The sequence below is a fragment of the Saccopteryx bilineata genome, chromosome 7, assembly GCF_036850765.1.
Source record: "Saccopteryx bilineata isolate mSacBil1 chromosome 7, mSacBil1_pri_phased_curated, whole genome shotgun sequence".
In the NCBI taxonomy this organism is placed as follows: domain Eukaryota; kingdom Metazoa; phylum Chordata; class Mammalia; order Chiroptera; family Emballonuridae; genus Saccopteryx; species Saccopteryx bilineata.
Genome location: NC_089496.1, coordinates 13,895,021 through 13,917,159, shown reverse-complemented (window position 1 = coordinate 13,917,159; position 22,139 = coordinate 13,895,021). Strand labels below are relative to the sequence as shown.

General features: G+C 37.9%; 1 protein-coding gene across 1 annotated transcript in view; it reads left to right on the top strand.

Moving 5' to 3' along the window:
- Window positions 1-22,139, top strand: part of FBXL13 (F-box and leucine rich repeat protein 13) — a 327,926-nt gene that overhangs the window by 40,570 nt on the left and 265,217 nt on the right. Inside the window, exons 4-7 of the mRNA XM_066240027.1 lie at window positions 14,610-14,677; window positions 15,347-15,501; window positions 18,050-18,159; window positions 20,202-20,369. Coding sequence (XP_066096124.1) covers window positions 14,610-14,677; window positions 15,347-15,501; window positions 18,050-18,159; window positions 20,202-20,369 — 501 coding nt within the window. The remainder of the gene's footprint in view (window positions 1-14,609; window positions 14,678-15,346; window positions 15,502-18,049; window positions 18,160-20,201; window positions 20,370-22,139) is intronic.

Here is a 22,139-nt window from a genome sequence, read left to right as displayed (position 1 = left end):
TTTTGGACATTAGGCCCTTATCTGATCTGTTGTTTGAAAATATAATTTCCCATATAGTTGGCTGTCTGTTTATTTTGTTGTCAGTTTCTCTTGCTGAGCAAAAACTTCTTAGTCTGATGTAGCACCATGCATTAATTTTTGCCTTCACTTCCCTTGCCTTTGGAGTCAAATTCATAAAATGCTCTTTAAAACCAAGGTCCATGAGTTTAGAACCTATGTCTTCTTCTATGTGCTTTATTGTTTCTGGTCTTATATTTAGGTCTTTGATCCATTTTGAATTAATTTTAGTACAAGGGGACAAACTGTAGTCCAGTTTCATTCTTTTGCATGTGGCTTTCCAGTTTTCCCAGCACCATTTGTTGAAGAGGCTTTCTTTTCTCCATTGTGTGTTGTTGGCCCCTTTATCAAAAATTATCTGACCATATATATGTGGTTTTATTTCTGGGTTTTCTATTCTGTTCCATTGGTCTGAGTGTCTATTTTTCTGCCAATACCATGCTGTTTTGATTGTTGTGGCTCTATAATATAGTTTGAAATCAGGTATTGTAATGCCCCAGCTTCATTCTTTTTCCTTAGGATTGCTTTGGCTATTCGGGGTTTTTTCCATACTTTTTTTTTTTTTTTACAGGGACAGAGAGAGAGTCAGATAGAAGGATACATAGGGACAGACAGACAAGAACAGAGAGAGATGAGAAGCATCAATTATCAGTTTTTCGTTGTGACACCATAGTTGTTCATTGATTGCTTTCTCATATGTGCCATGACTGTGGGCCTTCAGCAGACTGAGTAACCCCCGCTCGAGCCAGTGACGTTTGGTCCATGCTAGTGAGCTTTTTGTTCAAGCCAGATGAGCCCGCGCTCAAGCTGGCAACCCCAGGGTCTTGAACCTGGGTCCTTCAGCATCCCAGTCTGACACTCTATCCACTGCGCCACCGCCTGGTCAGGCTATTTGGGTTTTTTTTATAGTTCCATATAAATCTGGTGATATTTTGTTCCATTTCTTTAAAAAATGTAATTGGAATTTTGATGGGAATTGCATTAAATTTGTATATTGCTTTGGGTAATATGGCCATCTTGATTATATTTATTCTTCCTATCCAAGAACAAGGAATATTCTTCCATCTCATTGTATCTTTTTCGATTTCCCTTAACAATGGTTTGTAGTTTTTATTATATAGGTCCTTTACATTCTTTGTTATGTTTATTCCTAGGTATTTTATTTTATTTTTTTGTAATCGTGAAGGGGATTATTCTTTTGAGTTCGTTCTCAAATGTTTCATTGTTGGCATATAGAAAGGCTATGGACTTTTGTATGTTAATTTTGTATCCTGCAACCTTACTGTACTGACTTATTGTTTCTAGTAGTCTTTTTGTAGATTCTTTGGGGTTTTCAATGTATAGGATCATATCATCTGCAAAAAGTGATATCTTTACTTCTTCTTTTCCGATATGGATGCCTTTTATTTCTTTGTCTTGTCTGATTGCTCTGGCTAGAACCTCTACTACCACATTAAATAAGAGTGGAGAGACAACCCTGTCTTGTTCCAGATTTAAGGGGGAAAGCCTTCAGTTTTGTGCCATTTAATATGATGTTAGCTGATGGTTTATCATATATGGCCTTTATCATGTTGAGATATTTTTCTTCTATACCCATTTTGTTGAGAGTCAAATAAAATTGTGCTGTATTTTATCGAATGCCTTTTCTGCATCTATTGATAAGATCATGTGGTTTTTGTTCTTTGTTTTGTTGATATGGTGTATTACGTTAACCGTTTTACGTATGTTGAACCATCCTTGAGATTCTGGGATGAATCCCACTTGATCATGATGTATATTTTTTTAATATGTTATTGTATTCAATTTGCCAGTATTTTGTTTAGTATTTTAGCATCTGTATTCATTAGAGATATTGGTCTGTAGCTTTCTTTTTTTGTGCTGTCCTTGCCCGGTTTCGGTATGAGGGTTATGTTGGCCTCATAAAATGTGTTTGGAAGTATTGCTTCTTTTTCAATTTTTTGGAAGACTTTGAGTAGAATAGGAACCAAGTCTTCTTTGAATGTTTGATAGAATTCACTAGTATAACCGTCTGGGCCTGGACTTTTATTTTTGGGGAGGTTTTTAATAGTTTTTTCTATTTCTTCCCTACTAATTGGTCTGTTTAGGCTTTCTGCTTCTTCTTGACTCAGTCTAGGCAGGTTGTATTGTTCTAGGAATTTATCCATTTCTTCTAGATTGTTGAATTTAGTGGCATAAAGTTTTTCATAGTATTCTACAATAATTCTTTGTATATTTATGATATCCGTGGTGATTTCTCCTCTTTCATTTTGGATTTTGTTTATATGAGTTCTTTCTCTTTTTTCCTTGGTAAGTCTTGCCAAGGGTTTTTCAATTTTGTTGATCTTTTCAAAAAATCAGCTCCTTGTTTTATTAATTTTTTCTATAGTTTTTCTGTTCTCTATTTCATTTATTTCTGCTCTGATTTTTATTATCTCCTTTCTTTGGCTGGTTTTGGGTTGTCTTTGTTCTTCTTTTTCTAGTTCCTTAAGGTGTGAAGTTAAGTGGTTCACTTGGGCACTCTCTTGTTTGTTCATATAGGCCTGAAGTGATATGAACTTCCCTCTTATCACTGCTTTTGCTGATGTTATTTTTATGGCCTAACATATGGTCAATTCTTGAGAATGTTTCATGTACACTAGAGAAAAATGTATACTCTGTCACTTTGGGATGAAGTGTCCTTAGATGTCTACCATATCCAGGTTCTCTAGTGTTTTGTTGAAGGCCACTATATCTTTATTGATTTTCTGTATGGATGACCGATCTAGAGCTGTCAGCGGTGTATTGAGGTCTCCAACTATGATTGAATTTTTGTCAGTTTTTGTTTTTAGGTCAATAAGTAGCTGTCTTATATATTTTGGTGCTCCTTGGTTTGGTGTATATATATTAAGGATTGTTATGTCTTCTTGATTCAGCATCCCCTTAATCATTATGAAATGACCATTTTTGTCTCTGAGTACTTTTGCTGTCTTGTAGTCAGTTTCTGCTTCTTCTTGACTCAGTCTAGGAAGGTTGTATTGTTCTAGGAATTTATCCATTTCTTCTAGGTTGTTGAATTTAGTGGCATAAAATTTTTCATAGTATTCTACAATAATTCTTTGTATATTTATGATATCCGTGGGGATTTCTCCTCTTTCATTTTGGATTTTGTTTATATGAGTTCTTTCTCTTTTTTTCTTGGTAAGTCTTGCTAGGGGTTTGTCAATTTTGTTGATCTTTTCAAAGAAACAACTCCTTGTTCTATTAATTTTTTCTATAGTTTTTCTGTTCTCTATTTCATTTATTTCTGCTCTGATTTTTATTATCTCCTTTCTTTGGCTGGTTTTGGGTTGTTTTTGTTCTTTTTTTCCAGTTTCCTAAGGTGTGAAGTTAAGTGGTTCACTTGGGCTCTTTCTTGTTTATTCATATAGGCCTGAAGTGATATGAACTTCCCTCTTATCACTGCTTTTGCTGCATCCCATAGATTCTGATATGTCGTATTGTCATTTTCATTTGTCTGTATATATCTTTTGATCTCTGTGCTTATTTCTTCTTTGACTCATTCATTTTTTAAAAGTATGTTGTTTAGTTTCCACATTTTTGTGGGTTTTTCCCTCTTTTTTGCAGTTGAATTCTAGTTTCAAGGCTTTATGATCAGAAAATATGCTTGGTACAACTTCGATTTTTCTGAATTTGCTGATGTTGTTTTTGTGGCCCAACATATGGTCAATTCTTGAGAATGATCCATGTACACTGGAGAAAATGTATACTTCTCACTTTGGGATGAAATGTCCTATAGATGTCTATCATATCCAGGTGCTCTAGTGTTTTGTTTAAGACCAGTATATCTTTATTGATTCTCTGTTTGAATGACCGATCTAGAGTCATCAGTGGTTTATTGAGGTCTCCAAGTATTGTATTTTTGTCAGGTTTTGTTTTAAGGTCAATAAGTAGCTGTCTTATATATTTTGGTGCTCCTTGGTTTGGTGCATATATATTAAGAATTGTTATGTCTTCTTGATTCTGCAGCCCTTGATCATTATGAATGATCATTTTTGTCTCTGAGTACTTTTGCTGTCTTGTAGTCAGCACTATCAGATATGAGTATTGCTATGGCACTTTTTTTTGGATGTTATTTGCTTGGAGTATTGTTTTCCAGCTTTTCACTTTGAATTTGTTTTTATCCTTGTTGCTTAGATTAGTTTCTGGTAGGCAGCATACAGTTGGATTTTCTTTTTTAATCCACTCTGCTACTCTGTGCATTTCTATTGGTGAGTTTAATCTGTTTACATTTAGTGTAATTATTGATACTTGTGGGTTCCTTATTGCCATTATATACATTGCTTTCTGTCAGTTTTGTGTCTTGTTTGATTCTTCTCTTTTGTTTTTCTATCTTTTGTTTTTGTTTGTTCCATACTTCTTTCCTCTGTTGCTATCTTTTTTAAATCATGTGCTTCTGTGGTGGTTTTTTCAAGGGTGGTTACCATTAAGTAATGAAAAGTGTTCTTACCCTGTTCATTGTAATACACTATCTTGTGAGTACTTCTGTACTCCATCATCCTTTGCTACTCTTAATTTCTGTTCTCTCCTCTTTTTTTTTTTTTTGTTTTTGCTGTCACAGTTTAAATTTGGTTTTATGGTTTTCTTGGTGGAGCTTTTACTTTTGGTTTTGTTTTGTTTTGTTCTTTGTATCTGGTTAGAAAACCCCCTTTAGTAATTCCTGGAGTGGGGGTTTTCTGATGATAAATTTCCTCATCTTTTTTGTATCTGTGAATGTTTTTATTTCTCTTTCGTATTTGAAGGATAGCTTTGATGGATGTAGTATTCTTGGCTGAAAGTTCCTCTCTTTCAGGACTTTAAATATTGGGGTCCACTCTCTTCTAGCTTGTAAAGTTTCTGTTGAGAAATCTGATGATAATCTAATTTGCCTTCTTTATATGTTATATTTTTCTTTTCCCTGGCTGCCTTGAGAATTTTTTCTTTGTCGTTGGTTTGTGCCAATTTGATTATGATGTGCCTTGGAGTAGGTTTGTTGGGGTTAAGAAAACTTGGAGATCTGTTTGCTTCTTGAATTTGAGGCTTTAGTTCTTTCCACAGGCTTGGGAAGTTCTCATCTATTATTTGTTTGAATATGTTCTCCATTCCATTTTCTCTCTCTTCTCCCTCTGATATAGCTGTTATTCTTATGTTATTCTTTTTGATGGAGTCAGACAATTCCTGTAGGGCTTTCTCATTTTTTTAAAATTTTTGAGTCTCTTTCTTCTTCTCTCCATTTTGCTTCAAGTTGCTTGTCTTCTATTTCACTAATCCTACCTTCTATCTGGCCTGTTCTATTAGCTAAGCTTGTTACCTCATTTTTCAGCTCGTGAATTGAGTTTTTCATCTCTGTTTGATTTGTTTTTATAGTTTCAATTTCCATGGTAATATATTCTTTGTGTTTGTTGAGTTGTTTTCTGAGCTCCCTAAATTGCCTTTCTGTGTTTTCTTGTATATCTCTGAATATTTTTAGGATTTCTATTTTAAATTCTGTGTCATTTAGCTCTAAGGTTTCCAATCTATTAAATTTTTTCACCATAGATTTTTCCTCATCTATCTGTGCTACCTCTCTGTCTTTTGTATCCATGATATTCGATTTCCTTTTCCTTAATGGCATCTGAGGGTAGTTTTGTTGATAGTACTAATGAGAATTAATAAAGAATAAAAAGTTTACAAAAATTAAAAAAGTTATTATTTTTCTTTTTTTCCCACTCCTCTCCTCTCCCCTCCTTCTTGAGAAAATCTTGTGGTGAACTGTGAATTATATTGTGCTAAATAGAACAAAAACTACCTATAATGGAGGGCCTGCATTGGGGAGAAGTGATAAAGGGGCAAAAAAAGGGGGTATGAACCCACAAAATGCAAAAAAGGAAAAAATTTGGGTTAAGAATAAAATGATTTGCTTTTAGGTGATGGTTAACTAAGAGATGTAATGAGAGGAATAAGAGGGAAACAGGAAAAATGGAAAAAAAATTAAAAATTACTATTTTATTTAGTGGAGCAAAAACTAGATAAAATGGAGAGCCAGGGTTGGGAGCACTGCTAGTGAGTTAAAAAAGTGAAGTAAAAAACCCCCAAAGTGCCAGAAAGAAAAATTTGAGTCCCAAATAAAATAATTTTTTTGTGATTGAGGATTGAATGAGAGGAAATGTAAAGGAGAAAAGGAGAAACTAATATAGAGGGAGAAAAAAAGAAAGAAGAAAACACAAAAAGAAGAAAAAAGAACAACAGGAGAGAAAGTGAGAGTTAAGGGTTTTGGAGTGCAGCCCTCATAGAGAGAAAGGAAGAGGACAGGAAAGATAATGGGAGATGTAACACTTCTGGGTAGTGTAGTTCAAGGACAGGAGAGAGTAAGACCGACAGAGAGTTAAATGACCAAATTGGAAAAGGAATAAAATAATCAAGACAAGAGGATAAGAGAAACAAACAAACATAATAAAATGGGATAGGTTATAAAGTCTGTGGATTATTCTTGATTTTGAGAGGTTAGCTTCTTGCTCTTTCTTTTCTCTCTCTCTTCCTGGTCGGTGACTCTGTACCCCGGGTTCTGCCCCTGTGGCATGTTTAGGTAGAGGTTTGCAGTTGATAAGTCTCTATGGCGATGTCATATATTGGGCTTCAGTCTCGTTGGCAGTTGAGGCTCATTAGTATTTGCAGGCTCCGACAATGAGAGAGTCCATTTTCCTGGAGCCTCTCTCCTACTCTTTCCTTCCTGAATTAGCAGCCTGATGATCCAGCTATGGGGTGGGTTGCTGCTGCCTCTGCCTAGAGCAGCGGTTCTCAACCTGTGGGTTGTGACCCCGGCGGGGTCACCTAAAGCCATTGGAAAATACATAATGCATATCAGGTATTTACATTCCGAATCATAACTGTAGCAAAATTAGTTATGAAGTAGCCACCAAAATTATTTTTTGGTTTGGGGTCACCGCAACATGAGGAACTGTATTGCAGGGTCATGGCATTAGAAAGGTTGAGAACCACTGCCCAAAGTTTGAGAGAGTAAGAGCTCAAAGAGCTGGGAAATCCCCACTTTATTCCCACTCAGCGCAGGGCTCTGGGTAAGGCTCAATCAGTCAGAGTCGCTAGCATAATCAGGCGGGCTGGGAGCCACTTGTTTTCAAGGTGCCTTTCTATGTGCCTCTGGGCACGTCCCGAATGCCCCAGCACTCTATGGGATCCCTTTCCCCAGGTTTTTGGCACTTTGTAACTTGTTTTGGCTGGGTAGAAGATGCCCTAGTCACTGTTTGCAAAGCAGGAGGACTTACAAGCTGCCAAATTCCTCTTTTTAACATATAGCCCTGAGTATGCAAGCTCTGCCAATCAGAGGTTGCCCCTAACCCTATGTGCATAGCATAACAAGAGGTACTAAAAAATATCTCCCCTCTTGTCTTAGATCGCTGACCTGAGAGAGATCTTGTCAGTTAGGGTCGCATAGGTCAGTTGGAAGGCAAGCAGTCTGTGGGTTAAGCTAATCCTTCACAGGTCTGTTAGCTTGTATGGCTGGGTGAGGCGCCCCACCCGCCTGGAGAAGTTCAAGTGTAGGGAATCTCGCTTTCACGCGCTGCTCTTCAGGGTGCAGGGTCAGTGACACTGAGACTCTGGTCACAGCCCACGTAAAGGCCTCTGACTCTGCCCCTCTGTCTGGGAACACGGGCACCCACTCCTGGGGGAATCTCTCGCCCACTATCCATGCTTGCTGACCAGGATATAGGGCCGGCTGCCTCTCGCCCTGGGTGATGTGCCCTGCCCGCCGGGAGAAGTTCCAGCGTTGGGAATTTCGCTCCCGCTCACTCCCTGCACACCGCTTTTTCAGGGTGCAGGGGCGACCCTGAGACTCCAGATTTGACCCACGTAAAGGCCTCTGACTCTTCCCCTCTGTCTGGGAATACGGGCGCCCACTCCCAGGGGAATCTCTCACCCACTATCCGTGTTCTCCAACCAGGAGATCAGGTTGGCTGCCTCTCTCTCCGGGTGAGGTGCCCTGCCCGCACGGAAAAGTTCAAGCGTAAGGAATTTTGCTCCCGCTCACTCCTCGTGTGCCGCTTTTCAGGGTGCAGGGGCGACCATGAGACTCCGGTTTCGGCCCACACAAAGGCCTCTGACTCTAACCCTCTGTCCGGTTACACGGGCGCCCACTCCTGGGGCTCTAGGAGGAATCTTTCGCACACTATCTGCCGGCACCGACCAGGAGATTGGGGCAGATGGCTGCCCCCCTTGTTTTTCTTTCTCTGGATTTGGCGCGAGCATTAGCTTGTGTTGACTGGGTTGCCACAAACACAGTTTTTCCTTGGCTTGGATGTCCGTGCCACAGCCTGGTTCCGACGTTTGTGCTGCAGCCTGGTACTATTCATACCCTATGCCCGCCTCAGTTCCTATACTCTCAGTTCCCAGTGTAAGCAGCCCTTATTTAGGTTAATGAGGAAGGTAGAGTGTTTCTTCCTCTGTCTTATTTCCTTTGGGGTTGATTATATATTTAGTCAATTTTTCGCTCGATCATACCTTTGCATTTAGTGTAGAACTGCTGGAGGCTCCAAGGATAGATTTTTCTGTCTTTGGTTGAAGATCTTGTTGAATTTTTTTGGGAGATTTATCGGTATCACTCCTTATGGCGCCATTTCTCTGACATCACTTGTTTGTGTATTTATATGGTAAAGAGGGTGCCAAAAATGTAAGAGAAAACATAAACCATTAGCTTTTTACAGTAGTCATGTGCATATATTAACTGTGTTAATATATTAAAGAATGGATAGGAGGTACAGACAATTTCAGTAATCCTTAGCTGTTCTCACATATTAATATGTATTATTGTGGATAGTTGCAAGGGATAAATTTGCATCTTTTTCAGCATATTTCTCAGTTTAGATTTCTACTTTATGTGGTTTCCTATTTTTGCTTAATAATTGAGGCATTTCTGTATGCTTTTTTTAAAATTAAAGAAAATTTATTTTGAGAGAGATAGAAGAAGAAGGAAGAGAGAGAGAGAGAGAGAGAGAGAGAGAGAGAAGCATCAACTCATTGTTCCACTTAGTTGTGCATTGATTACTTCTCCTATGTGTCTTGACTGGGGATTGAACTTGTGACCTCAGGGTCAAACTGCAATCTCAGGATAGGGTTGGTGACCCCATGCTCAAGCTGGCAACCCCATGCTGGAGCTGGGGTCCCTGAGCTTGAGCTGGTAACTTTGATATTGAGTTGGTGACCTTGGGATTGAGCTGATGACCCTGAGCTCAAGCCAGTGACCTTAGGTTTTGAAATGGTGACTTCAGTGTTCCAGGTTGACACTCTTTCCACTGTGCCACCACCAGTCAGGCCCACTGTATGATTTTTTTAAAAAGAAAAATCTCATTGTATACTCTTGAGAAGGCAAAATAATTCAATTTAATAGTGACATAGTGACCAGCAGACCCAGATCTCTATAATCCATTCAATATAGCTGATAATAATAATGCTATAGTACTTACCTTAAAATGCTTTAAAGTAAATACAATATAATAAAATGTTCAAAGTGATGAGCAACAACCGAGACTACTTTACCCAACAAGACTGTCATTGAAAATTGAAGGAGAAAAAGGGAGCTTCTCAGACAGGAAGAAGCTAAAGGAGTTTATTACTAACAAACTAGTATTACAAGAAATATTAGCCTAACCAGGTGATGCTGTAGTGGATAGAGCATTAGACTGGGACACAGAGGACCCGGTTTGAAATCCTGATGTCGCTGGCTTGAGCTTGGGATTATAGACATGACCCCGTGGTCGCTGGCTTGAGCCCAAAGGTTGCTGACTGGAGCAAGGGGTCACTTGCTCTGCTGTAGCCCTCTAGTCAAGGCACATATGAGAAAACAATCAATGAACAATTAAGGTGCTGCAACAAAGAATTGATGCTTCTCATCCCTCCCCCTTTCTGTCTTTCTCTATCTGTCCCTCTCTCTATCTCTCTGTCTCTGTAAAAAAAGAGAAATATTAAAGGGCCTGCTTTAAGAAGAAGAAGAAGAAGGTAAAAGAGAAGAAGAAAGGAAAAAGAGGAACATAGTTAAAAAATAAAATGGCAATATAGACGTATCTATCAATAATCACTTTAAATTTAAATGGTTTAAATGCTCCAATTCAAAGACATGGGTTAGCTGAGTGGATGGGAAACAAGATCCATGGATATGCTTTCTATAAGAGATCCACCTAAGAACAGGAGATACACACAAACTGGAAGTGAAAGGATGGAAAAAATATTTTATGCCGAAGGAAAGCTAAGGTAGCAATACTGTGTCTGACAGAATAGACTTTAAAGCCAGGGCTATGGTAAGAGTCAGGGAGGGACACTACATAATGATAAAAGGAGTGATCCAGTAGGAGGCTATGACCCTTGTAAATGTTCATGCACCCAACATGGGAGCACCCAAATATGTAGAACAAATCTTGATGAACATAAAGGGAGAGATTGGCAGCAATATAGTCAGAGTAGGGGGTTTTAACACTCCTTTGGCATAATGGATAGTTTTTTCAGATAGAAAATCAACAAGAAAACAGCAGTCTTGGATGATATGCTGGATTGGATGGATTTGATTGATGTCTTCAGAGCATTTTACTCCAAGGAAGCAGAGTATACATTCTTTTCTAGTGTACATGAAACATTTTCTAGGATAGACCACATGTTAGGATACAAAACAAGTCTCAATAAATTTAAGAAGACTGAAATCATATCAAGCATCTTTTCTGACCATAATGGTAAGAAGCTGGAAATCAGTCATCAGGAAAAAAACTGAAAAACACACAGAGACATAGAGACTAAATAACATCTTACTGAACAATGAGTGGATTGACAATGAGATAAAGGGAGAAATCAAAAGATACCTTGAAACAAATCAAAATGAGAACTCAACAACCCGAAATCTATGGGACACAGTGTGGGCAGTCCTGAGAGGGAAGTTCATGTTATTTCAGGCCTATTTGAAGAAGCCAGAGGAGTCTCAACTGAACAATCTAACTTTACACTTAAAGGAATTTGAAGAAGATGAATAAAGTGAGCACAAGGAAGGAAATGATAAAGATCAGAGCAGAAATAAATAAAATAGAATCTAAAAAGATAACACAAGGGAATCAATGAAACCAAGAGCTGGTTCTTTAAAGGGATGGGCAGCATTGATGAACCTTTGATCAGATCTATCAGGAGAAAGAGAGAGAGGACCCAAATGAATAAAATCAGAAATGAAAGAGGTAAGGTAACAGCTGACACCAAGGAAATAATAATATTGTAAGAAAATATTACAAACAAATGTATGCCAACAAATTGGACAATCTGGATAAAATGGAAAATTCCTGGAAGCATTCAATCTTCCAAAATGGAATCAGGAAAAATTAGAGAATCTGAATAGATTACAACTAGTGAAATAGAAGCAGTGATTACAAGACTTCTAGCAAGCAAAAGTCCTGGACCAGATGGCTCCACAGGTGAATTTTACCAAATATTCAAAAAGGAACTGACACCTATTCTTCTCAAACTATTCCAAGGAGAAGGGAAAACTCCTAAGTTCAATTTGCAAGGCCAGCTTTGTCCTAATTCCAATGTCAGATAAAGACACTCAAAGAAAGAAAATGATAGACTGATGTCCCTGATGCACATAGATGCTAAATCATCAGCAGAATGTTGGTAGACCAGATCAACAATACAGTGAAAGGATCAAGTGGAATTTAATCTGGAATGCAAGGTTGGTACAGTGTCTGTAGATCAATAGACACTGATTCACCACATAAACAAGGTGAAGGATAAAAGCCATTTGATCATGTCATTATGTGCAGAAAAAGCATTTGATAGAATCCAGCACCCATTTTTGATGAAGATTCTCAACAGGGTGGAAATGGAGGGAACATACCTCAACATAATAGAGGCCATATATGACAAACCCACAGACGGCATCATGCTCTATGAGCAAAATATGGAAGTGTTTCTTTTGGGATCAGGAATGGGACAAGGATACCTACTTTCACCATAGTATTCAACATAGTAATGGAGGTCCTGGCCATGGCAATCTGACAAAAGGAAGCAATAAAAGCCATCCAAATTGGAAAGGAAGAGTAGAACTGTCATTATTTGCAGATGACATAATGCTATGTGTAGAGAACCCTTAAGATTCCACCAAAAAACTACTAGAACTGATATATGAGTTTAATAAAGTGGCAGAATACAAAATATTCAGAAATCAGTTGCATTATTATATAACAATAATTAACTGTTAGTAGGGGAAACTAAGTAAATAAGGTATTCACAATTGCTTCAAAAAGAATAAAATACCTAGGAATGAATTTGACTAGGGATGTAAAACACCTGTACTCAGAAAGTTGTAAGATACTGCGGGAAGAAGTTGAAGATGATGCAAAGGGGTAGAAAAGCATGTGCCAAATAGCAATGATGATCTAGAGAAAGAGAAACAGAGTTAGAGGAATCATACTGCCTGATGTCAAAGTATACTACAAAGCTATGGTAATCAAAACAGCATGGTACTGGAATAAAAACAGACATATGGATTGATGGAACAATAGAGAGCCCAGAAGTAAACCCACACCTTTATAGTCAATTAATATTTGACAAGGGAGGCAAAAACTTACAATGGGGTAAAGATAGTCTCTTCAATAAATGGTGTTGGGAATATTGAATGGCTATGTGCAAAAGGATGAGGCTGGGCCACTTTCTTATTCAATGCACCAGAATGGATTCAAAATGGATTAAAGACTTAAATGTTAAACTCAAAACCATAAAATTTCTAAAGGCGAACATAGACAGTTGAGTCTTGGACATTTCTTGTAGCAATATTTTTTCTGATATGTCTCCTTGGGTGGGGAAAACAGCAGCCACCAGAGTGAACAGGTGGGAGAGCATCAAACTAAGAAGTTGTTGCATGTCAAAGGAAACCATCATCAAAAGACAACCCATTGAACGGCAGAACATATTTACCAGTACTTCTGATGGGGGTTTAATATCCAAAATTTATAAAAACCTATAAAACTCAACACCAAAAAAACCCAAACAATCTAACTAAAAAACGAAAAAGGACCCTGGCCGGTTGGCTCAGTGGTAGAGCGTTGGCCTGGCATGCAGGAGTCCCTGGTTCGATTCCTGGCCAGGGCACACAGGAGAAGCGCCCATCTGCTTCTCTACCCCTCCCCCTCTCCTTCCTCTCTGTCTCTCTCTTCCCCTCCTGCAGCCAAGGCTCCATTGGAGCAAAGTTGGCCCAGGCGCTGGGGATGGCTCTATGGCCTCTGCCTCAGGTGCTAGAATGGTTGCAACAGAGCAACGCCCCAGATGAGCAGAGCATCGCCCCCTGGTGGGCGTGCCAGGTGGATCCCAATCGGGTGCATGTGGGAGTCTGTCTGATTGCCTCCCCGTTTCCAACTTTGGAAAAATACAAAAAAAAAAAAAAAAAAGGAAAAGGAACCTGAATAGACACTTCTCTGAAGAGGACATGTAGATGGCCAACAGACATGAAAAGATGCTCAATGTCACTGATCATTATAGAAATGCAAATTGAAATCACAGTGAGATTTACCTCATGCCTGTTAGAATGTCTGTCATCAATAATCAACAGATAACAAGTGCTGGCAATGATGTGGGGAAGAGGGAGCCTTCATACACTGTTGGTTGAGTAACCTCAAATGATTAAGAATGGAATTGCCTTATGACCCAGTGATTCTGTTTCTGGTAGTATATCCCAGGAACCTGAAGCACTAATTCAGGGGAGTGTATGAACCCCTATGTTCATTATAGTGTTATTTGCGGTAACCTAGGATTTAGAGGCAGCTTGGGTATCCATTGGTGGATGGATGGATGGAAAAGCTGTGGTACATTTGCACAGTGGAATGCTATTCCTCTGTAAAGAACAGAGATGTCTTGCCCTTTGTTCAGCATGAATGGACCTGGAAAGCACTGGGCTGGGTGAGGTGGGCCAGTCAGAGAAAAGCAGGTACCATATAATTTCTCTCATATGTGGAGTCTAATGAACAAAATGAACCACCAAGCAAACAGAGACAGACTCATAGACAGAGGCAGCTGTGTGTGTGTTGGGTGGTCGAGTGAAGGAAGTGGAGAGATTGAGCATAAAAGAAAAAAGAGTAAAAACTCATGGACAGAGACAGTGGTGTGGTGGTTCCTGGGAGAGAGAGGGTGGAAGGAGGGTATGAGGGCATAAATGGTGATGGTGGGGACACTGGGTGATGAATACACGATGCAGTGTGCAGATGATGTGTGGAGTTGTGCACTTGAAACCTGTGTGGATTTGTTGGCCAATGTCACCCCAATAAATTCAATGAGAGTGAAGAAAAAAAAGTACAATATAATGGAAAAATTTTAAGCTGTGATTTTGTAATATGTGTATTCAATAGAATCTCAAAATATATAAATGTTGTGTAGAGTACTTCCAATGTGTTTCTGTCTCCCCGCCACAGGGCTGTGCACACCAGACGCAGCCATTGGTCTCATTGTCCTGTGCACCTCCCACAGGTGGCCTGTGCATTGCACTTATTTCTAATATTTGTTATTTTATTTCTTTATTTTAGATGACTCCAGAATTGATGATAAAAGCATGTACTTTTTATACTGGACATTTAGTAAAGACCTACTTTTGGTAAGAACGTGATTTTTATATTTTATTTCTTTCTCTCTGTGTTCTTATCTCGATGGTCTCTATGAAGAAAGCTCATTTCTGGTCCGTTATGCTGATTTTTATCCACTTCATCATTCTCCACCATTTTTATTATTTATTTATTTTATACTTAGTTGAAAATACATGTCTATAATTCTCTTATCTGAAACCCTAGAAGCCAGATATATTTTGGAATTTAGATTCCTTTTTAAAAAAGATTTTAGAAAGGTAATCTCTGTATATACTGTGTGTGTTATATAACATCTTGAGTGGCATTGGGGCAGCATATTGGAACCAAACATATTTGAATGTTTTAGTATTTCTACAGTGAAATAGACACATTCTTACAAAGTGAAGTGAAGAAAGACTGAATAGCCATGTGTCAGATACAGAGCGCTTTTAATGCAAAATTAGTCTAGGTCATGTCTAGTTTTGCCTCTACATAGGTTATGAAAAAAACTTTCGGATTTCAGAGTTTTCTGGGCTTCAGAAATATGGACAAGGCAGTGCATACTCACAATAATGTAACAGTTTCTTTCTATGCTGCAGTGTTTGAGGGAAAGGAGCTATTAGTTTTTCTCCCTCTCAATTTATTTAATAATGTGTTGCTATAACGTTAAAAGCATTATTTTCTCTATTTTATGCCTGAAGCATTTGGAAAGACATAGCAATACATTCTGTTAATAAAAATGACATTCTGGCTGCAAAAATGGAAAAAGCAATGAAACACTACAATTTTAAACTTCAAAAATATGTATTTTGTCACTGGCACGCTCATGTGAAAGATCAAAAAGAACAACTTAGAGGTAAATTCTTACATAGTAGCAATTATTTTCTGTATTCCTGTATTCAAAGAATAAAAAAACTTAGCAGTTAAGCATAGTTTATACTAGAGACTTTATTATATTTATGTCTAGAGAATTATTATGAAATGGAAAGCCACTAATTTAAAATATTTAATGAGATTTATCTTGTTTTTTTGTAATAGAAAACAAGCATATTTAAAATAAAATTCTATATTTACTTTTGTGATGTACACACAAATATAAATATAAATAAGGACCTACTGTGAGCTTTCTTACATAATAAAGAGCTGATATAATATTCTTACATAATAAAGAGCTGGTATATATAGCTGGTATAATATAGCTATTGACTATTCTTTGTGGAGAGCTCTGTATTCTTTATAGATATTTAGTTTAACGGATAACATAAAAAAACTTAAAGAAAAATAATTTTTTAAAGTAAACTCTTGATAGCTGTAATGAGTGGACAGTGCAGGTACGTGATCTTAAGATCCATGATAGAGAACTCCAGGCTATTGCTTAGTTTTTATCCAGCTCAGCAGATACTGATTTGTTTATGACTGCTCCAAATCAGAGAATAGTTTCATCTGGATTGGCTGCTGTCCGAGCAGGTCCTCCCACAGTTTGACAGAAGGGGATTGGGCCTCTATTTCTGGAAAATAACTGCTGCCGCAAAGAAGCCTCTGCGCTCTGTGAATGGTGTCCCAGGCTTGTCAATCATCGCCCTTTCTAGCCCCCACATTTTGAGCTTTGGACCCCGGTTAAAAAAATATATGGGACAATCTATTTGATCAGAGGGCATTTAACTAAACCAGAATACTACTTCATGATTGTATTTCTTCTTTTTATCTTATTAAGTGAGAGGTAGGGAGACAGAGACAGACTCCTGCATGTGCCCTCACTAGGATTCTCCCAGCAAGCCCCCTACCAGGTGATGCTTTGCCCATGTGGGTTGCTGCTCCTGTTGCTCAGCAACCGAGCCATTTTAGCACCTGAGGCAGCCATGGAGCCATCCTCAGCGCCTGGAGCCACCTTTGCTCCACTTATTCAAATCATGACTGCAGGAGGGGAAGAGAGTAAGAGAGAGAGAGAGAAGCGAGAGGGGGAGGGGTGAAGAAGCAGATGAGTGCTTATCCTGTGTGCCCTGACTGGGAATTGAACCCAGGACTTCCACATGCTGGGCCGATGCTCTACCACTGAGTCAACTGGCCAGGGCCCTTCATGATTGTATTTCTATGAATAAATTTGAAAACTCTGACTTAATAAAGAACAGATTTGTTTTAAAAGGAAACGATAGGCCCTGGCTGGTTGGCTCAGTGGTAGAGCGTTGGCTAGGTATGTGAATGTCCTAGTTGGATTCCCAGTCAGGGCACACAGGAGAAGCACCCATCTGCTTCTCCACCCCTCCCACTCTCACTTCTCTCTCTCTCTCTCTCTTTCTCTCTCCTCCTCCTCCTCCTCCTCCTCTCCTGCAGGCATGGCTCAATTAGAGCAAGTTGTCCCAGGGCGCTGAGTATGGCTCCATGGCCTCGCCTCAAGTGCTAATAAGTGGCTCCAGTTGCCACAGAGCAAGGGCCCCAGATGGGCAGAGCATCACCCCCTATTGGGTCCCGATTGGAGCACATGCAGGAGTCTGTCTCTGCCTTCCCTCCTCTCACTAAAAAATAAAATAAATAAAAAAATATATATACAGTCTAAAATAAAATAAACAAGAAATGGTATATACATAACTTTTTTAAAACAGATTTTATTTATTGATTTTACAGAGGGAGGATGGGGAAGGAGGGGAAGTGAGAAGTATAGTTACTTCACTTTAGTTGTTCTTTGCTTGCTTGTTGTTTGCTGTATGTGCCTTAACCGGGCAAGCTCAGAGTTTCAAACCCCTGGACCTCAGCATTTCAGGCCGATGCTCTATCCACTGTGCCACCACAGGCCATGTGATATATACATATCTTGATATTTTCTTTTTTTTTTTTTTTTAAGTGAGAGGAGGGGAGATAGTGAGATAGAATCCCGTGTGCACCCCAACTGGTATCAGCCTGGCAACCTCTGTCTGGGGTTAAGGCTCGAATTAACTGAGCTATTTTTAGCACTTGAGGCTGATGTGTTGGGACCAACAGAGCTATCCTCAGGGCCTGGGGCGCCATGCTCAAACCAGTCTAGCCACTGACTGTGGGAAGAGAAGAGGGAGAGAAGAGGGGAGGGTGGGGGAGAGAAGCTGATGGTCACTTCTTTTGTGTGCCCTGACCAGGAATCAAACCAGAAACATCCATATGCCAGCTGATGTTCTATCCACTGAGCCAACCGGCCAGGGCCGGCATTTTCTTATATCCGCTACATCTCAGTTTTTAACAGAAAAGGTGATGTTTACAGGTTAATAAAGTCTCAGGAGTACTATCTAATGCTGTTAAGAGTAATTTCAGATGTTATTAAAATCAAACAAAAACAATGCAACATTGGTTCATATTAGTAGCATGATAGAATATGAAACACTTTTTTGGGGTAACAGCTTTGACTATGTACAGTAATCTAATAAAATTTTTTTTAGAAAAACTATTGCGGATACAACAGATATTCAGCTATAAGAAGATAATAATTAGCTTAGCTAAATGGAGGGATAAAGCAAAAGAGAAGTATCAAAAGAGACAAGATGAGCTGGTATGGTATATTGGAAACTTAATTTTTTTAGAAACTAAAGTTTGCTGTTATATTGATGTTTCCTCAGATAATAATGCTATGTGTGAAAAACACTAAAATTCTATTATGGTGATTTTGTAGGGGTCTTTGTTCTTTTAACTTAATAATTTATATTTTATTTCAGCTACCCAAAAGATTTTCTAGTAAATCCTGTTGTTTCAACTATAAACATTAAGGGAAAATATTTAATACTTTGTCTAAATTTATTGATAAAGATACTAAGGATTTTGTTTAGGCAAGTATTGAAATGGATATAGATATCTAACATGGAAGAGAAACTATTTGAATATTAAAGAGAAATTAATGATAAAGGTAGAATAAATTTACTTTTTCTAAGTAAGATCAACTTGCTATTTATTCTTCTTCAACATTCAATTTAATAAATTATCATCTTAATATTAAATTATATTTAAAGTTACTAAATTGCTAAGCTTAAAAGATTATTCTTAATTGAGACACCTATTAGGAATTAAAGCAATTAAAACTGAAGACTCAAGCAAACTTCTCCAAACTTAAAAATATCTCTAGTTAGCTGAAGCTGTTAATATATTATTTAAGATTTTAGAATTTTAGAATATTCACAGTAACTCCTGAGATTAGACATAGAAGCATGCTGGAAATTTTTGTAGTTACATTATTTAATAGGTAATATTTTATTAATATTCTTTGAAACGCAAAGTTGGGATAAAAAGGAACGAAAAATAGGAAGAAATGAAACCCTGTTCTTTGGTTGCCCCTGTGGAAGCAGGAGCAATGCCTCCCACCCCAAACTGATTCAGATGTTGAGACTGATGATACTACATACCTATAAAAAGATAGTATGAAAAGATTTATTACTCATATAATGCTTGAAATGCAGCTAGAGTCTGCAGTGGGTATGAGATATCTAAAGCATAGTTCTTGCTCCCTAGTTTATCATCTGCTGGTATTGAACTGGTTGCAGGATTTCCTCTAGCATTTACTTTTTGTGGACTATATTTTCAACGTTGCCAGTTAAACAGCTGTATGTTGGGTACCACTGTTTTAAGTCTGCTCATTCTATGTTTTCTACCACTTTGTGTGCTAAGATAGAGTTTTGACTCCAGCCCTCTCAGGTTCTGCACATGCCCAATCTGACTCTTGTATACCCCCCTTGAACTGAACGTCTTTGAGAGCAGAAAGCATTGTTCTCTTAAGCATCTCTACACTGAGCATAATGTTTTGCACACAGTAGATATATACTAACATATCTAATGATGAATATTATATATAAAATAATAGCATTATCCTTAATATGGATTTGTATTATAGTATAGTTAATTGGGTGTTTAGACACAACATTTTCTTCTAGCTCTGTGATTTCTTGGCCTCACAGTCATTCTGCATTGACTTAGCTGGAGTGAGGACAGCGGGTGTGTGCTGGGAGGAGAATCAGGGAACATTTCTGTGCGCTAGTTTTCCAATGCATGCTCTTCCTTAGGCTCTAATACATATATATTAAAACAAAACTGTGGGTGTGTTTGTGTGTGAGTGGGTGAGACAATTCTTTACCCTTGAGGCTTTTTCCTTTATTACTGTATACACAAATGGATTGTATGAAAGATAAAACTGGGAATTTCTGTAGTGATAAATCAGGCATATCTCCCAGTTCCTTCTTTCTGACTATCCTTTTTATTTCTGTGCTAACTACCTCCCCTGCATGCCCCATGTACCAGTTCTATCATTACCAGAAGCTTGATGCTGCGGGCTCAGTTTCCTTGTTTATAAAAGAGAGGGCTGGACCACATTTTCAAGTTGGCTCCCTGTGCTAATGTTGTATAACAACTAATGGAAATGATCTATAATGCTTTGGTGGTTCAGAGAATATTAAATATGCTTTGGATAGTGATTATTTATGTATTGATGATAATAATGTTTAATAAGTGCTATCATGGTGTCAAGCATTGTGCCACATATATACATATAATCATCTCACTTAACCTTTACTACAATTTTATGGAATTTGTGAATTATTTTCATGGCAGTTGCTAAAACATGAAAATCAGTTGAAAAAATGGAAAACTAAAGTACAATTCAAAAGAGCTGCTGAAGAACTATTAGTTTTTCCTGAACAATATCAGTCTGAAGACTCTTTTGTAGGTGAGATTTCTGAATGTGACATTTCAGTATTACCAGAGAAAGCAATATTGCAGGTTCGTATGAATTTATATCTTAACTAGTTATTTTCACAATGATTGTTTAAAGAGTGGTTTTATGAACCTTACATGAATGATGGAAGCAATATTTTGAAGAAAATAATTTTTTTACAACTAGCTGTGGGGGTATCTCATTTTCTTTGGAAGTTATCCATTTGGGTAGCTCTAAGATAAATATAATAATAAAAAATGAAGAAATTAAAACTAGGAAATAAGAATGAAAGAAATGTTTTCCCTTCTTTCAAACATACATCGTCATTGAAAGTACAACAGACTTTAGATAGCTAGCGTTTCCCTTGTAATCTCTAATTTCGAATCCTTGAATCTTACCGTTACATCTCCACTCCGGAATGTGCATGAGGCTTGTCTTATTGCGAGTTTCAGTTAAAATGTTTATGCATATCATCTTTTCTTGGATTGTGAATTCATAAAACAAAAATCATGTATTTATATTTTTCAACTCATTGAACTGATCTCTGAAAGATAAGCCATAATTTCAAATACTGGTTATATTCTGTCCTATTTTGATAGATAAATCATTTCCACTGTTTGGGACTGCCTAATAAATGGTAGAAGAGTTGTAAAATAGCACCTTATTCTGGTTGACGGCAGCTTTACATTATAAAAGCCCATATTAAACCCACCCTTCTAAATGTATAGAATTGAGTTTAAGTTATTTTTGGGACCAGATCTATATCTACATATCTAATCTTACACTTTATAGCATGAAGTTAGGATGAAGATATTTTTGCCCCTTATTCCATCTTTATAAATATCCTGCTTATATCTTATTTTTTTAAAATTTGAATTCCTACAGTTTTCTTACTAGTTTGTAACACCTCTACATATCGGCGATAAGAACCTTTTGCTGGAATGTACTTGAGACCCTCCCGCCCCACCCCTGCACTTGACGTTTGCTTTCAGTTTAGCCTGTGCAGTCTTTTGATGAGAGAACTTTTAAAGCTTTGTGTAATAAAGTCTGTCACCATTTCCTTAATTATTTCTCTTTTTGTGTCACATTAATATGTCATTCTTAGCTGTTTTTCTAAGTCATATCATACTCCTTCCTACAGTTATGTTGCTGTTTTTTGTCTTTCAATTCTTAGGCCTTTGACTGCTATTGTTTCTTTGTTTACTTTATCAGTGGCTGCTCTAGGGTTTACAACATGCATTTTCAACTTATTACAAATTATGCCTTCAAATAGCTTTTTCCCATTTCCCATATGACTGAGAACCTAGCAAGAGTGCGCTTTCACTTCCTTGTCCTGGGCCCGTGCTGTCACTGTCATGCATTTACAATATAATTTATTATCTTTGCTTTAAACAGGCATTATATTTTATCCAGTATATATCTATTATTTTATTTTTTTGCATCTACATCAGTTACTCCGCATACAATAAAGGAATGGGGAAAGAGAAAATGAAAGGATAGAGAAAACTATACCATAGCAGTCAGGATGTGGTGAACCCAATGTCAGTTTTCTAATAAAGAATGTCTTGGTCTGGGAGGGCAGAGTTTCACAGTAAGGTAGCAGGTTTCCTTTTCAGTGGACACCTCCTGCTGCCGCTGGAGCACACTGACTTATTTTCATCCTCCATGTCCAGCTGCACAGCTGTGTCCGTTCTGCTGATGGGCTGCACATCAGTTCGGACTCTGACCTGCCTCATTGACAAACCCTGTTCTTCACAACAGGCTTCCATTAGTTTATTAATCTTAAAGTCCTCCACAGAACCATCCTGCCCTGCCACCTTCAAATTAATATGACT